We start from the raw sequence: 16,801 nt of genomic DNA on the forward strand, positions 1-16,801 counted from the left end.
GAACAACTAATTTTAATGTTGCCTGTTTCTGTGACTTTATGGCACTATAAGTGAAAAGTTTAGAAATGTGGTGCCATAGGGAGAAAGGAGAATTTTCAAATCTCATGATTGTCTTAGTAGAAAATTGGGCTGAACAAATTGGATGGTCAAGAATTTGCATTTACTGCTCTACTTCTGGGTCCTCAGTGGTCCACAGATTGCTGCTACAGAGCAGTTTGTGAAAGACTGAAGCTTGTTTTTGGAGAGATCCCTAAACAGCCTTTATAATATAAGCAAACAGGTGTAGTGCAGGATACTTCCATTGCAGGCTTTCACAATGACTGCATGAATTGCGTCCTTCAGAATCTTGCTGTGCAGGTGGAAAACACCTGTGAGGAAACACAGTGAGGACCCAGCTGTGTAGGAACTTACTGGAAGTGCTGCTTAAAGTATTTGAGCTGCTATTCCTTGTACGATGAATTGCACACAGTGGTGCTGGTATTTATTGCCTGCTGTTGTAGCTGAGAACAATGTTTGTCTGATCAAAACAGCTTCTGCTTTCTTTACTTTTGACATTGGTGTTTTGTGTAATGCCTCAAGTTCTGTAGGGTGGTTACCTCTGGGGTGGGTATCTCTGGTGGGTCAAAAACTAGAACAGAAAATCAGTTGCCTTGAAGGGAGGAAAAGGGTAATGCATGAGGGCGTAATCTTGCTGTGACTGACAAGGCCATTATGTGAGGTCCAAAACCTGTTGATTATAGCTAATGGAAGGGAGGGGAATTTGTTTGAAGCACAGCAGTAATTAGTAATTAGCAGTATAGCTAGTGCTGTGGTACTCCTGGCTACTGTCATGACTTAGATCCAACTGCAAACTAAACTCAGCAGGAAGAAGATGGGTTTCAGAGCTTTTATTTTCAAGGGATAAGACTTTTCCTTTATCAAGTTGTAAGGATATAACTTGTTTTACTTCAGGATCTTCTATGCTTATGTTTTGAAGTGGAGCATTGTAACAAAACTGAGAGCAAGGAAAGTAAATGCTTCATCTATCGCCCGTGATTTTCGATGGTTTTTCGCATCCACTTTTTCAGGCGGAATACATGGGTGTAAAATCCATATTTGCCGTCTCGGTCACAGCCTTCTCCCCATGAAACTATTCCCACTTGATACCAACGGTTGTCATCTGGGTTCTAAAGTAAAGAAAAAATGGTATTGAGACAAGGAGCAAGAGATTTGATAAAATCAGAGAATCATTAAGGTTAGAAAAGACTTCCACGATCAAGTCCAACCTTTGACCAAACACCAGCATGTTTAACCAAACCACAGCACTGAGTGTACTCTTTCATTGAAGAAATTCCTCCTTATGTCCAGCTTGGACATCCTTTGTCACCGCTTGAGGCCATTTTCTCTTGTCCTTTGCTTGACAGGAAGAAGATGCTGAGGGCCACCTAACTCCAACCTCCTTTCAGGAGGTCTCCTGTGAGCTTCATTTTCTCCAGGCTAAATGAGCCCAGCTCCCTCAGCTGCGCCTCGTAAGACTTATGCTCTGGATTGCTTAGCAGATTGTTGATTAGATTGTTGCCCTCTCATCTAAACCTTGGATGTGCTTCAGCCTGTTTAATGATGGATGCTAACTTGGGATTCAGACTGGCATCTCTAACAGAGTTTGTTGGAGTAATTTTGTCTCTACTCTTAAATCTGTAATTAAGAATTAGCCATCACTCATTTGTCCTGCAGGTGATCTCCCAATATGCTGGGAGTTCAGTATCAAAATGGGGCTGGATGACTGCAGGATTTGTCTCCATTGCTCCTCTTGGGCACAAGCTGGGTTTGCTTCATCCACTCAGCAGTGGCTCAACTCTGCTGCTGTTCAGTAGAGTATGAAGTTCAGCATAGAACAAACCTATTGCTGTATGTCTTCTAAGCTTGAACTTGTTGAACATACCTTCATTACAAAAGGTCCCCCACTGTCCCCTTCACAGGCATCTCCTCTCTTTAATGCATCAGGACTGTAACCTACAGGCAAGAAAAATGGACATTTGACTGTAGGGGGAGTTGGCTGGTGTTGGCCACGTTTTCTTTAAAGTTTTGGGATACATGGCATAAATGTTTTGGTACCCATGAGATTGTTTTCTGATTCTGTCAACTCTTGGACTTGTGCTTTTCACATATGTAAAAATTCTAAGTCTGCATCTATCTTTGCAGCATTCTTGAATCCACCCTCTGTGCTCTCATTCCTGTTTTTTCATCAGAATTGCTGTTACTGTCAGCACTAACACTGTACAGCAGCTGTAGCTTGAGCTACTGTGCTTTTCTTGTCTTAGAAACTTATTTGTAATAATCCATGTTCCCTGTTCTTCTGTTTACTATAGATACATTGTTGTCCACACTTTCACCTTCCTGTCACTCTTGAGTTCTGCTTGACCTTTCCCCAGCTGTTTTCCTGAAGTCTCACTATGAGGAGAAAGATGATTTTGTTCATTCCTGATGAAATAGATAGTATCCCTGCATTTTCCCATCACCCGTGTCTCCATTTTTTTTCTGTATGTCTGCATCTCAGCTATTTCAAAGAATGTTGTCTAGAAAAAGAATCAATAAGAACTGTGTTTTCAGCACACTCATGTAAGTGACTTCCATCGTAACTCAAGCAAATCACATGTTTAAATGCAAGCAGCACAAATTTAGGGAAAGATCACAAGGCTTGCTTGTAGAAACTGATAAAGTCTGCACAAGTGAAGAATTATTAAATTCTTCAGCAGAAATTATTAAACTGCTACATAAATCCATGGTGTCTTGGTAACTTGAATTCTGTGCCCTCTTCTCACGCAAAAAGGGTATGATGCTAGAAGAGATTTAGGAAGGTAGGAGCCTTCAAACTTTGTGGCCAGGTGTATGAATGGGCTCCAAAAGATTGAGACAAGCTAGTAGATAGGATAATAGGTGTGTAGCCTTTAATTCAAGAAGTCACTGAACTGCTCTATGTACTGGTGAAAAGATAATTTTATTTCTGTGTAGTTGTCCCACAGCTGCTGCTGCTACTTAGTGCCATTAGACTTGTGCCTTACACAGGTTGGAGTTGCAAACTTTATTCCTAGCTTTAAGTATCCCAACCTTCATGTTTTCTGAGACCTGAGAAAGTTCTTATCATAGGGAAGTTATTCTTTGTGGAGGGCATTTGCAAATTTATCAGAAGGTAACCTTGCTGCACAAGTCACAGCAGGAGCTCAGAGCCCTTCATGTGTGCCTGTGACTCCAGTGTTACTTACCTGCACAGAACATGTTGTCAGTGACTTTAACTCTGGTGGATGCCTTGCAGGTACTTTGATCTACAATGGGCAAATTGACCTGTTGCAGAACTGTGGGCAGGTTGGAGGGGTTAGTGGCCCACGTTTCTTTCAAGTTTCCCCAGCCAGTTACCCTCCCTTTGTAACCTGCCAGCATCAGCCTGTGGAAGGAAGCACAAGTATAATTAAATGTATTGCAACAGCTTTCTCCTGCCTGGCACTCTTACTGCTTGAGAAGTCATATTTTTCATTCTCCTCCTCACCTCTGCACAACCTCTTTGGTAGGTAGGCACACAGGATGGATGTAGTCACTGAAGCTGATGGGTCTCTTTAAGTGCATGAGTGCAATGTCTCGGTCCATGTTCTCTTTCCAGTTGTACTTGGGATGGATGATGATTTTATCCAACAGAGCAATCTTCTCTTTATTCTTTTCATATCTGAAATAGTTATGAAGGAAAGAACTTGCTGTACAGTAGCAGCTGAGAGTCTTCTAGAGTTTGATACTCTCAGCTTTGTACCCTCTGAGATAATGCTGTCTTTACATAGGAGCACCCTTTTAGATTTCCCAGGCTTCCTTGCTTTCTTTCACTTTAACCTTTCAAGATCAGCAAGAGCAGCAAATGACAGCCCCATTAGATCCTGTTATTGAGAGGCATGTAACATTAGCTATAATATTTCCTTGGATACTGAATGACAGCCCAACTTCAAAGTATCTCATAACTTCAAGAGGAAGCCTAGTTCCTTCTCACTTCATTCAGACTCTTACTTTGCTCTTACGTGTTTGCCAATTCGCACCAATATGTCATTTGTAGTTAAGTTCTTATCCCAGGGTGGATAAAAAAGACAATGAGCAGCAGTCAGGATCCAGGTGTCACTGATGAGGCTGGCACCACACAGCAGCTCCTGAGGAGACTTTTTGTAGAGCATCACCTGCCTGAGAGATGAGGAAGAAGGAAGGCCTTAGCAGGACTAAATGGGTTCTGCTAAAGAAAGTGCAGAATTGGCAGTGAGGAGGAAACAGCATTGCACTAATGCTAATGCCTAAGTAGCTCTTTAGAAAAAGTCTTCCTAGACGTATATGTATGTCCTATATAGTAGGCCATTTTCCCCATTTCTTTCACCTGGAGAAGTTTCTTATCCTTTTTGTTTCAGCAAAGCTGGAAAGAGGAAGACATGAAGATGAAACACACCAACACACTTGCTTCCTCCAGTTCTTGCATTGCATACTTGATTCAAAAGATGAGTTTCTTTCCAGCTATTTTAGTACTGCTCTGTCAACCACTTTGAGAAGCTTTAGCTTAGAATCTGTAATTCGTGCACACTGCCTAAGGTAGGAAAGCCCTTTTATGTCTACCTGCTTGAGCTGAAGAGAAGAAAGACAGACACAATTCCCAAATGCAAAGACAGTACTTACCAGGGGGAGCTGGCAACTTCTGCATCATCACCACCAACAACTCTTCCTGTGTAGGAATCCAACAGCTCCCTCTCACTTTTGTCTGTTATCTTTTTCTTCTCAAATAAAGGACGACTGCCACAATCTGAAAAAACAAGCAATCTGGATTTGCTGCTCTACCTGATTCACAGTGGACAACTGTTGTCTGCTGTCAGCATGCAAAGCTGGAAGATCTTAGAAAGGAAGTGCTTACTAGCTCCATGATTGGAACTGGATATTGACTTCCAAGAGTTCTTCAAGGAATTTAAGTATCTTCCTCTGCTTTTAACAGCTTTTGGCTAGCTGATGTTTCTGAGGAACAGTGAATAGGAAGAAGCTCCAGCCCTTCTGCAAACATGCTATATACATAGAGAGAGAGAGTCTTTGCTCACCTGCTTCACCTGAACCAAAAGTTTTTTCATCAAAGAAAGTTTTGAACTCTTTAGGAATAGTAGAACGTCCTGATATTCCCTCAGACTCTTGGTTGTCATCCTCTAGCGAGCTGTCTGAGAAATGGAAAGACAAACATAGTGAAAGGCTTAAATGTAGTTACCATAATTATCAGCAATGTAAATGTTCCTTTCCCCACAGAGTGGGTCTGATGAAGAAATGATGTTTTAAAATACCAGTGCTCTTTCTGACATGCCTTATCCACCACTGTGAGTTTTCAGGGAGAATACCTGAGAGAGGTAACAGTGCTGTGCACTTAAGGCAGGTTAGTACATGTGCTATATGGACAAACGGGACTCCCATGGGCAGACTGCATGTACATCCTTTTCTGTGCCTCCCAGGCCAAGCACTTCATTCTACTCCTGTTGTTATTTGTCACTGCCTCAAATGTGTGCCTACCCAAACCTATGCAGACTTCTCACCACAGTAGTGCAGATCACAGTAGCCAAAGTAGGGTGGTTCCTCCGTGACGCACCAGACACCTTCATCATCTCTGTCTGGATTCCGACAGTAATTCTCCTGCAGCTCCACTTCTGGGTCAATGTCTTTTCCATGGAGCACCTCTTTGGCTTTCTCGGAGTTCCATGGCAGACACTTAGCTCCAGACACAGTGACTGAGAGAGCCCCTGTGTAAAGCATGCCTTTCTCTGGTTCACAAGGTTCCTTTGGGGTAGGTTCTATGGCTGGTGGAGTAAATGGAACTGTTGTTCTATCTTCACCTGAAAAGAGAGAGAGCTGTCTTAAGCCATAGCTATATACTCAGAGGTGCTGTTAACAAATAGCACCACACCCCCTTCTCTAAAGCCTAGAGTTCCATGGAACCTTCCATTATGTTTGGGAGCTCCCACTGTGTTCCCATGCATGTGGTGGCCCTCTAAAATATTGCAGTGTCAGAGGTGGTCCAGCAGTATGTGAAGTGAGGCTGGCACTATTCATCACACTTCTTTGTCACTAAGGTATGAGGAACAATATTATGTTACCATCTGGGGCATCTTTGAGAACCAGCTCAAGGGATGGGTAGGTGTCTCAGGCATCAAAATTCTGCTGTATTAGGTCCTCCAACGCCTTATTCTGAAATGCTTAATTAGGCCATATTTGGGGGAGCCTTTTACTGTGCTGTTCTACTGAAATGGCAAATTTACCTTTTGCCAATGTTTCTGTGTCTAATGCTAAGTGAAAAATTTCCCTGCAAGACTTTTCACACTTTCTTGCAAGTATCCTAATGACTGTAAGTTTTAAGCAGCATTTCCTGAATGAGTGGGTACCCAATGATCTGTTCTTGCTTGGTCTCAAGGTGCTTGCTCCTTGTGCACAGGGAAAGTCCCCATGTGAGGAGAGACCCTATTTGACTATTCACGCTGGTCTGGTCCACAACAGTCACTAGGCAAGTAGCAGTCACCTTAATTGGTGGGGCTACTCCTGTTTTTTGCCTCATTTCAACATGATTATAAAAGAACTGTGCATAAAACCAAGGCTTTTCTAATCCTGCTATATCTATGCACATGGAAATGTAAGATACTGCAGGTCAGAAATTTGCTGGTGAACAGAAGTAGCACAGATGCCTGATGGCCTCAAAGCAGGGCAGTATTTCTTCTCAGTTTGTTAGATTCTGCAGACCAGAGCAATGGTAATGGCTTTTAAAATATCAAAATGCCCCATGTCAAAATGGTTTCCAATCTCTAACTTATGCTTATGAGTTGTTGCTTCTACTCTGTTTTTGGAAGAGAAACTTCTGCTGTATGAGAAGGTTCTCTCCTTTACTAGTTCTTCGGAGACAGAGGCCAAGTCTCAGGGAAGTTGCTCTGTACTGGGGAGAAACTGGAATGTCTAAGTGTAGGGGGATGGTCCTCCATGTCCAGTGCAAGAATAAGAGAATGGCATCTTCTCTTTACTCAAAATTGTGAGTATTAAACTGCACACCTCCACAGGAGAGAATGATACTAAGGCAGGCAGTCAAGCAAAAACTAGTTATTTTGTCCTAAAGGTAGGAATTCAGAACAAAAAACATTATTGACTCATGTCTGTCACAAATTAGAGACAACTGCATTAGGATTTTGGGGTCACTGACTAGAAAATATTGTAGAACATTCTAGGGGACTGTTGAGACTGGTTTTAATTTAGATCTAGGTTAGCATAATGTAGACAAAACAGCTCATTATGTATGAACAACTCAGTGACTTTTCTTCCTCAGCTCTTTTACCCTTTAAGATGCAGTTTCTCTACTCCTACTGACCTCTGTTCATGTAAGCATTCCCCTCCTTAACCCTCTCCTTGACTGCTTTAGTATCAGTCTCAGTGCAGTGTTTTGCTGTGAGTGAAGGGGTCTCTGGAGTGCTGAGGCATACCACACACGGGGATGGGGCACGCCTCCCGTTCCACCGTTGGGTCTCGAGTATAGCACCATGGGCCTTCTGAGTTGTTGTCTGGGTTCCTGCAGTAGTTCTCAATGAGGCTGGGATAAACGGTGGCATTAAATCTATGAGAGACAAAGCTGGTTAGGCTAGGAAGGAAGGACCTCCCAGAGAACTCATAAGGGTATGTGGGAGATGAACTTACTTAGGAATATGTGGATATTTGCTTGTCCACACTTGACATTCAATCCCAGACTTAGTGTGGCTAATTGTTCCCCGATAGTTCTGGCCCAGCCCAAGAGCGCAGTTACCTGTCAAAATCCCAACACAGTGTAAGCCAGAGTCAGTGGAGAACTGGATGTTACATTTTTCAAGGTCAGAAGTACCATCTCATGTATCCCTTTAGCTTTTGCTGGGTGTATGAGCCTGCACAACAGAGGCATCCTCTTCCTGTGAGAAGAGCACACAGCCTAAGTTTTCCCTTCCTTATCAGAGGCTGCTATCCCTGAGGCCTCTGTGCTTTGCTTTGGCTCACAGCCTTTCTGAGAGGCTGCTCACACCTGACTCTGTCACAAGGATAGGGATATTTACCCCATGCTATTTCAGTGCACAAGGTAGATTGTCTGTTGAAATTGTTACTGGGGATATAAAGAGTAAGAAATAATTTAAAATTCCTCCCGTTATTTTTCTTTATAATTAGATGGCTTCTCCAACATCAGTTCATTTTTTTTTTCTGTATAATCTCTGCAGGAAGCAAGTTCCTGGCACTCACTGTATCTGGGAGATTGAGGTCAGCATGAAGTTCATACCTTCTAGACAAGCATCCAGAATTGTCCTGGACATTCCCAGGCCCTGACATACTAGCAAAATAAGAAGAAAGAAACACATTATATGAAAGCAATCCAAATAAGCATCATCATTTGAATCAGTTTATCATCTAGAGACAAACCAGTGCTTAGCCCTGGAAAGTGAGCCCTTAAAAGGGAGCCATCTCTCCAGGATGAGACAGTGCATCCTAAGGGATAAGAGTACCTGCAGGACTCAGAACAACTTACCTTGGTATTTTGACCAAAATATGTCCTGTAAAATAGGAAAAAAAAAGAAAAATGTGTATTTAGGGACACAGAACATCACGTTTTTCTTGTCTACTACAATTCAAACCAGTAAGCGAATGTCCCATCACAACAAAAAGCCTAACCTAGCTCTGTTTATTCCAATTACTATGGAGTCAAAGCTAAAAATTCCCATACAAAACCACATTCCCACACATCAGACTCAGGAATCAAGACAGTACTCTTGTTTCTAAAGAGACCAAATATGTTTACAACCTTCATCAGCCTGCAGAGCAAGCAGAGCTTTCTGTAGAGCAGTGGACTACAGTGCAGAAGTCCAAGCAGCTGAACCTGGAATTTCTAAGGCCACAGATCACATGTACATATTGCTCAGCTCTTTGGATCTACATCTCTACCATGCAGCCTGAGGCTGATTGCTTTTGAAGTACTCCCCAGAGGTAGCATCTTGTTGGCTTAACCTCCTAACTGTTTATCTGTTGTATTTTTGCGTGTGGAATTCTGCAGGGACATCAGCCTTGGAGCTAGGAGGAAATTCCAAAAGGATGCAGCACAAATTTGGCAGAGTGAGTGAGTCTGGAAACCAGAAAAAGGGACAGGGTGTGCAAAAGCTTCAGCTCAAGGGAGTCTGAGGCACCTGCCCTCAGTGTTTGGCTTCTATGCCAGTGCTTCTGTGAGTGTCTGGGGCAGCAGCTCTCATGTGTGAGGTACCATGCTGAGCTAGTGGAAGATGCTATTCAGGACCAATGGCACCTTGTCACTTCATGCTTGGAGAGGGAGAGAAAAGAACCTGAGCTTTCAGATGTATTCCCTGCAGTATCTCAAGGACGGAAGCCCCCAAAGGAAGCCTGAGCTTGCCATGTGGTGTGCACACATCAGCCTCATCTTTGGTTCACAGAATTGAGTATTACAACCCTGGCCTCTGGCTGTGTGTAACCTGTTGGTGTCTCCCTACAGAGGCTGGCTGGGGGAATGTTTCCCGGTACGTACCGTCTGATCGATGGATTCCAGGGCTTCAAAAGCCTCCTCATAACTGCATTTCTCCTCCAGGCACTCTCGCTCCAGGTTTCCCTTAAGCATCTCTTCTAGAAATCCCTTGTTGGCACGTCGGTGGCGCCTGAGCAGTGACAGTGCCTGCCCCTTTTCCAGGAAAACTATCAGGTCAGAACACTGCCAGTCAAAGGGCTGCTCACAGCCAGAGGGCACCTCTGTCTCCCCTTTCAGTTTCCAAAAACCACATGCAGCTGCTGTGGTGATCCCGCAGCCCAGCCTCCCCCAGTGCACCATACAGAGAGGAGAAGCCCTGTCAGGTCTACACTTGATCAGAGCAGGCTCTCTTGAATTCATCCTGTCACATCTCCCGTCACTTAGGGAACAGAAGTAACAGGAGCATTGCTTCCTCAGCAAAGCTGCTCTCCTCATTTGCAGTTAGATAGAGGCTTGTTTGCTTTGAGCCTGCTGCTGTCCCTGTTCCCAGCCACTGTATTTCCAGCTTGCCAACCTCAGACCACTGTGATAAGCACAGCTTGGTTTCATTTCATATTCAGAGCCCCTGACTTGAGACCCGGAGACAGGTCTTCCCCCACACAGTAGTGGGTCTGAGAGGGCTTAACCTCTTGTTAAGAAAAGACATTTAGAGTCTCTAATAAAAGGAGCAGTGAGCAGGAAGGTGGCATATTTTGTAGCTAAAGTTTTGATAAGGGACAGCTGGGGAAACAATGGAGAATTGAAATCACCTAGGTCAGCTGAGGAACTGTATCCCTAAAAGCCCCATGGTTGTGTTACACTCGATCCTGGATGGAGCACAGTCCCCTGCCATTTCCTACGTGACCCATAAAATCCACTGAGTTGCTGTCACCAACTGACAGATGCAGCTGCATTCTGCTATGTTAATTCCAGTCTCAGCACCCTTTTGCTCCCATCTTCAAGCTTTTAGCCTGTCCTCTTGACTTGAGGAAGAAAACTTGCCACCTGTGTTACCCCTGGAAAGAACTAGCCCCATCTTTCTTCCTCCTATCATCTATTGGTAGTTCTTCCCTTGAGTCTTACCTCCAGCATGGCTCAAGGTGAGGTGCAGAAGGCTGAAGAAGAGCAGTCCCCTCAGTATGCTGGTTTTGGTGTGCGCCATGCTGTATAGCCCTGGCTGCAGGGGAATTGCAAAGGAAGCAGAATAAGCAGAGTCACAGCCCTGCTGGGTTAATATTGAACCAGAATGAAGAAACAGGACTCCAGGTCGTGGTGTGTCAGGGACGGTGGGACTCATCCCTCCTCTCTTGGCATCTCTCCCTCCTGTCAGAGCATCTTTGTTTCCTTACTTCCTATTTCACATGTAGGAAGATGGCATGAGTAGCAAGAGGACAAGTTTGTCCCAGGGCACAGGGAGAACGTGGGCTGGAGAGAGGTACCTCTGCCAGCTCACAGTCATCCCAGCCAGAGAACTTTTGCTCCTTTTACCTTGCCTTGCTCCCATGCTGCCCTGGCACTATCACTGCCCCCCCCCCCCCCCCCCAGTGCTGGTTCCGGTCCCTGCCACAGGCTGTTCTCAAAGGCTGTACTCTAGCAGCCTCAAATGCAGGAAGACTTTGAGACCTCCTTAGCCATTCTCAGTCCTTCTCTTTTTAGCTGCAAGCCCTCCTGATTCTTCCTAATGCTCAGTTGTCTTTCCTTCCTGCAGTTATCAGCAAGCTCAGCCTCAGCTCTTTTGGCACCACAAGACACAGTTTCAGTGTTCCCCTTTCTCCCTTGCCCATGACAAGGAGCAGAAAGGGTGCCTTTGACAGCCCACTGTGAATTTAAATTTTCGTCCCATTTAGGTCAGCTGCTCCATTCTCAGTGCATTCTTCCCAATGCCTTGTAATTCCCAACTGAGTGGAGGAGGATGAAGCAGCATGAAGGCTGGGCTCCCCCTTTTCTTTCCCCCATAGTGGAACATGCTAAAGTCCATCTGAAAGGAAACAGAAACTCTGAGAAGCAGGGAGCTAGCACACACAAAACCAGCCAGGAAAACAAGGGCTTCCAGGAACAGGGATTCAGGAATGGTCTGGATGTCATGACATCAGCTATTAAGTCAAGAATTGGACTACCAGAGCTGGGAAGGTTCTAATGATTGCTACAGCAAGCAAACCATTGGCAAGAGTGGAAAAACAGCAGAAAGCAGGGCAGTGTGGGGGTGGTCTCAGGAACTGCCACATGGAACAAAAGTGCTTCCTTGCCAGCAGGGAGCATATTTTGTGCCGTGCCTCTGTGCAGCTGATACATCTGTAATGTTTATCTCCATAGAAGGAGTGCAAATATTAGCATTAGGGTGGCTGAGGAATGACTCTGGACACTGGTACAAAGAGCAGTTGCAGAGGCTTCCTTCCTCACATAAGATTATCTCTTGTTCTCATCCACACACATCTCTACTCCCTGCTCTGGATTTTGGAAAGATACCTTTAGGATTGGCTGAGATTCCCTGGGTGGAAATGACCTGGGTGTAGAGTGTGTGCATGGGATTAGACACAACCCTGGAAATACCCGTGTTACTTAACAGGGGAAGCAGCATTTAGGCAGAGAGCATAGGCAGGGACAGGAAAGCACAAACAAGAGCGGTGAGGTCAGAGCTGCTGCTGTGTCCCACACAGCCACCTCCACTCCTCACTGAAGGAGGAGGCACAAGCAGCTTTAATATCCTCAGTCACTTTCTTTTTAGTTTCTGCATCTCTGTCTCTTCTTTATAATAACCAGACAGCCTTTACACTGCAGGTTAAGTCAACGTTGTTATACTTATGCATAGGTTTTCACCCTCTTCTTGTCTTCCCTTTAAAGGAAAGGTCTTACCACCTTCCATGGGATCACGCAGTATATAAGGCTAACTTTAAGCAATGCTACAATACAGCAGTTAAGTTTGGTCATCAGACAGGTGTGAATATCTTTTAATACTTATCTATGGCATCCTCCTTTAACATTACTTTGTTCTGGTTCCTACATTCGTTTTGTTGCTTAAGCATTTGTTTGAAAAACTTACTGAAACTGATGATGATTCTGTCACTATGTCTGGCTGCTTCTTTTCCAGCTGCTATTTTTCTTTCCCCCATGATACAAGATAAACCCACCTATCAGAGCAACTAGGTTGTTAACTGTAACTGCTGAAACCTTTTATCTCTACATTATTCAAGGCTACATCTATTGCTTAGGTTCCGTTTCTTTGGTTTTGCTTTGTAATTGGAGATTTTCACAACATTCTGGGACACTTTTCAGCCCTTTCTGGTGTCTCACAACAATGTCAGTAATTAAAGATGCTGACTCTTCACATCGTGGCCTTTTCTCATTCCATAATGTGCTTCTAGGGCTGCTCTGTTTCTCCCATTCCTGTGGTTAGCCTCTGCAGCAGCACAGTATGCATCAGGTATCATCTCTCCAGGGGTGACTTCTACCACTCTGGCATTTAACACTTCCATTCCTGTAAGCAAATTTTTATAATTTAAATTTTTTACTGCCTCCACTCACCCATGAATGATGGATGCTATTTTCTTTCTTAGGACAGGAGAGTTAAGATACCTTTACCATCCAGAGTTATGGCTTGTAACACAGCTGGGAGTTTCCATCTCTTTCCTTCTATGTGTTAATTCTTCTTTTTAAGTAAAGAAAGTCTTTGGCAATTTTTTTTCCTGTGTAACTACTTTTCAGCTTCCAAGGAGCAGAATATAGGTGGTTTGGTCTTGTCTTGGCCCCTTTTCTTGGGCCTTTGTCAGCTCTGTGATGGTGCTGGTTCAGTAGTTGGGGCATTTATCAATCTGTTCCTAAAGTGAGTTATACACTTTGATCAAAGAAACACCTTGGGTACAATCAGAAAGATGAAACCCTTATCCCTTCACATGAGGGTTCCCCTGTCCCTGAGGGCCAGGGACCTGCTAGGTGCAGGGGGGACTTCAAGACCCAGAGAATTCTCTCCTTCCCTTACAGCCTGCTCCTTTTCATTCAAACACTTTGGTCAGCTTTAAACCAGTTTACAAGTTGGCCAGGGGCTGAACCCTGACCCTGGTGTGAGGTTTAGATGTAACACTTGTGTGCATGCCTGACACCTGGTGTGGCACTGCAAGCATGAAGGACCTCGTCATCGAAAAGACGTTGGCATTTGTCACCCAGGAGTGTTGCAGCGGCATCCCAAATCTTTGGTGAAGCCCTGCCAGCATGGTGGGCCTCACCAATGCAGGAGAGCTGTGTGCTTGCTGCCTGAACCTGTAATGGTAATGGTGTGCAAGATCTCCAGCCAGCTGGGTAATCCATGTCTGCTGTCCTGAAGCATAACCTTCACTGGCATTGAAAGCAGCACACTGTGTTCCCCATGCACTAGGGGCCCATGGCAGTCACCTATGGGTTCCTCAGAATTAGCCAGCTAAGTTTATCTTGTAGCCAAGTGATACGTGCAGCACAGCACAGACATGCTCCCACCTACTCAGGTCAACTGTTAGGTGAACAATGTTTCTGTGAAGACCTCCTAATTCATAATTGCTCATTGTATTTCTCTCCTATTACCTTAGACTAAAGAAGCAGGTCGTCTATTTAGGCAATTGGGGTCTGGGTTCTCCCCACCCCATTGCTCCCCCTTCTCTCCCAGTTCTGCTGCGACAGAGGGCAACACGCTTCAAACACAGCACATGAGCCCAGCTCCAGTGAGAACATTCTGCAGCTGTGTCAATATTTGAGTTTGGATAGGCACCAAAGAGAGAACAGTAGGAAGCACTGCAGCTTCAAATACAAGCCACCTTACACGCCTGTGCTCCAAGAACTCAGGCAAGACTTAGCTCATGTGCCCCTATAGAGAAAATAATTAAAAATTAGGGCACCCAAAGGTTTATCAACTGAATCACCTTCCATCTTTGTGTCACATACAAGTGGATCTCACTCTAGCACCTTGTCTGCAAACAGGTTGTAAAAGTTCATGAAAAGAAAATTTATGTAATAACTGCAAACAGCAGCTTTTAGGAGTATCACAGGAGCTGCATTCATAGCACCCCAAAAGGGAACTCTGCTACTTAAGATTCCTTGGTGCCTCCATATTTTCCTCTTGTGCAGTGGGCATAAGAAACCCAGAGAATTTAAAGTCACTAAGCAAGACTAAACAAAAAAACTTTGGGGAATTACAGATGTTTGAGAGTCATAAGACAGAGAGCAAGAATAGCTAAAACTGAGGATTCAGCAAATGAAAGTAGTATTCCTGTCACATGTGAAAAGAGAATGCAGAGCAGGCAAGTCTGAACGACCTGTTAGGTCTGGTATTGTCAGCCCTTCCTAGGAGGTCAAGTTCACATAGCTGTGCACTTCATTCCTACAACAGAACTAATTTACATCAGCAAGCCTCAGCTGGCAAACAGGCACTGAAGAAGATGGAGCAGAGGGGATATTGGGATGTAGTTGTGGCAGTGCTGTCTTTTAATGTTTTGGTGCAGGCATAGGACAGTAGGAGTAGAGAGGAAGCAAGAATGTGTGAAGAGAAACGAGAAAAAATTATTGAACCCAACCTGAAGTGGAGAGGAAATGGAAAATCTTCTAAGCAGGGATGAACTAGTCAACCTTATGTGCGGAATTGAGGAGCCTTTCAGCTGGGGACACTGAAAATTGCTCAGTGAGACACAAAACTATCCTTTTCATGTCCTCAGACAGACTGTCAGGTCACTGTAAGTGAAGAAAACTGACAGCAAGCAAACCAGGTGACAGCAGAGAAGGAACACTCAGCCCTAGCTCCAAGGCAGGACTTTGCTTCTGCTAATTGTGAAAAATGTTCTTCATATTACAAGGTGCCTTGTAAACACTTGGGAAGCTGCTCTCCAGTAATGTCTGGCACCAGCATGAGCTTCAAATAATCAGAAGTGTTGCTTAGCTCCAAGAATAAAAGCCCAGGAAAGCGCTTGAATAGCAACAAGTAATTAAAAAACTTGAAAGGAAGGCACTGTTTAAAGTCACTGCTTTGAGACTTTTCCTGCCTTCCCCGCAGTGCACTGTCACTGACTGACAATGTAACACAGGCAGAACAGAAGCACTGCTCATTAATGCTGTGTCTTCTCTAGGAAGTTATTCCCATCAACAGCCAATGCCTTCCCTGTGCCAGGCCCGGCATGTGGCATGTGTAGGCTCATAGCTTCAGTGAGCAGCTACTGCAAAGGCCCACATTTATACAAGCAGTTACCTTCAAGACTGCTAATTCTGCCCGGGGCTGAGCTATAGGGCCTTGTTGCTAACAGAGAGATGAGAGAGACAGGTTTTGGTTTTTTTACCTCAATTTAATAAGTACAGAAGATCAGCCAGGGCATGTTGGGACAGCCAGTATCAGTCTTGACCTCTACCACTTCTGCCACAGCTTCTGAAGCCCATTCCCTCCTGGATGATGACCACATCACAGAGTGAGGCCTCATCCTGAATCATAATGCATTTGTCCTCATGCTCGGAGAGGATGATTTTGATTATATCTTTTGCTCCTGGACACATGGCCTTTGTCCCATGTGCCCCAGGATCTGGGATCTGCCTTGAGACTGGTAAGTAGCAATGCTGGCTGTGATCAGCAGCTCAGCCTCACTCACTGGCCTCAGCACCTACACCATGAGCGGGGTGGGCTCTGCCACAAGCCCCCCCCTACTGGCCCTTCCTCTGTGGCTTCTTTCTTGCTGCCTGAGGTAGGTCCACAGCAAGTGAGGCCACTACTCAGTCCTTTCCCACCTTGTGGGTGAACACATGGTGTACAAGGCTCTGGGGAAGGGTATAGCCCATACCACGGAGCTCACTTTTTCAGGGCTTGCCAGCCAGGTGGGATTTCTGATGGCACCACAGCTTAGTGGCCAGGGTGTAGGACTTGCTGCACTGCTTGCAGGTGGAAGTGCATTCCCCCATGTGCAGGCATGCATGGTTGCACAAGGAGCTGGGGTTGGCCAGGTGACACTCACCTATGGCACCCCTTGGGACCAGCTGGGCCAATCCCAATGGCCAAATGGATCTTCCTGTGCATGCAGAGAGAGAGACAGTGTGCAAAGTCCTTGCCACACTGCTGGCAGGACAAGGGGTGCTGGCCCTGGTACTCCTGTAAATCTCACTTTGGGGCAGCAAACCTTGTTACACTGGGTGCACTGAAATGGCCACACAGCCCCATGGGCCAACACGTGGGCCTTGAAGCTCCCTGCTGAACTATAGCTCTTGCCACACTGTGTGTGCAGGAGGGGCTTGTGGCCAGGGTGGACAAAGTAGTGCTTCTGGGGGTGGCAAAGC

The 16,801-nt window shown here is 45.0% G+C and overlaps 1 protein-coding gene across 2 annotated transcripts; it reads right to left on the reverse strand.

The window, feature by feature from the left end:
* Positions 1 to 872: 872 nt before the first annotated feature.
* F2 (coagulation factor II, thrombin) lies at positions 873 to 10,735 on the reverse strand. Of its 2 annotated transcripts, XM_015631027.2 has the most exons (14): positions 10,613 to 10,735; positions 9,554 to 9,717; positions 8,549 to 8,573; positions 8,303 to 8,353; positions 7,699 to 7,804; positions 7,488 to 7,618; positions 5,565 to 5,861; positions 5,085 to 5,198; positions 4,675 to 4,798; positions 4,027 to 4,194; positions 3,524 to 3,697; positions 3,243 to 3,421; positions 1,922 to 1,992; positions 873 to 1,166 (listed from the first exon to the last, which is right to left on the reverse strand). In XM_015631027.2, the coding sequence occupies exons 1-14, from the start codon at positions 10,689 to 10,691 to the stop codon at positions 1,023 to 1,025; spliced, it is 1,827 nt and encodes a 608-aa protein (XP_015486513.1). In that variant the 5' UTR covers positions 10,692 to 10,735; the 3' UTR covers positions 873 to 1,022. The 2 variants fall into 2 exon arrangements, with proteins under 2 accessions (XP_015486513.1, XP_015486512.1); XM_015631026.3 differs by lacking the exon at positions 10,613 to 10,735 and having other exon boundaries at positions 9,554 to 10,000.
* Between the last annotated feature and the right edge of the window lie 6,066 nt (positions 10,736 to 16,801).

This window comes from Parus major, chromosome 5 (genome assembly GCF_001522545.3).
Source record: "Parus major isolate Abel chromosome 5, Parus_major1.1, whole genome shotgun sequence".
NCBI classification, from domain to species: domain Eukaryota; kingdom Metazoa; phylum Chordata; class Aves; order Passeriformes; family Paridae; genus Parus; species Parus major.

Bases quoted from the DNA above. Each gene is read 5' to 3' on its own strand.
- F2 (XM_015631026.3), bottom strand. From the start codon at position 9,985: ATGAGGAGAGCAGCTTTGCTGAGGAAGCAATGCTCCTGTTACTTCTGT. The intron at 8,574-9,553 runs GTACGTACCGGG...CCTATTTTACAG, and splicing joins TGGAATCCATCGATCAGACG to GACATATTTTGGTCAAAATA. The intron at 4,799-5,084 runs GTGAGCAAAGAC...TTGTTTTTTCAG, and splicing joins TTTTGGTTCAGGTGAAGCAG to ATTGTGGCAGTCGTCCTTTA.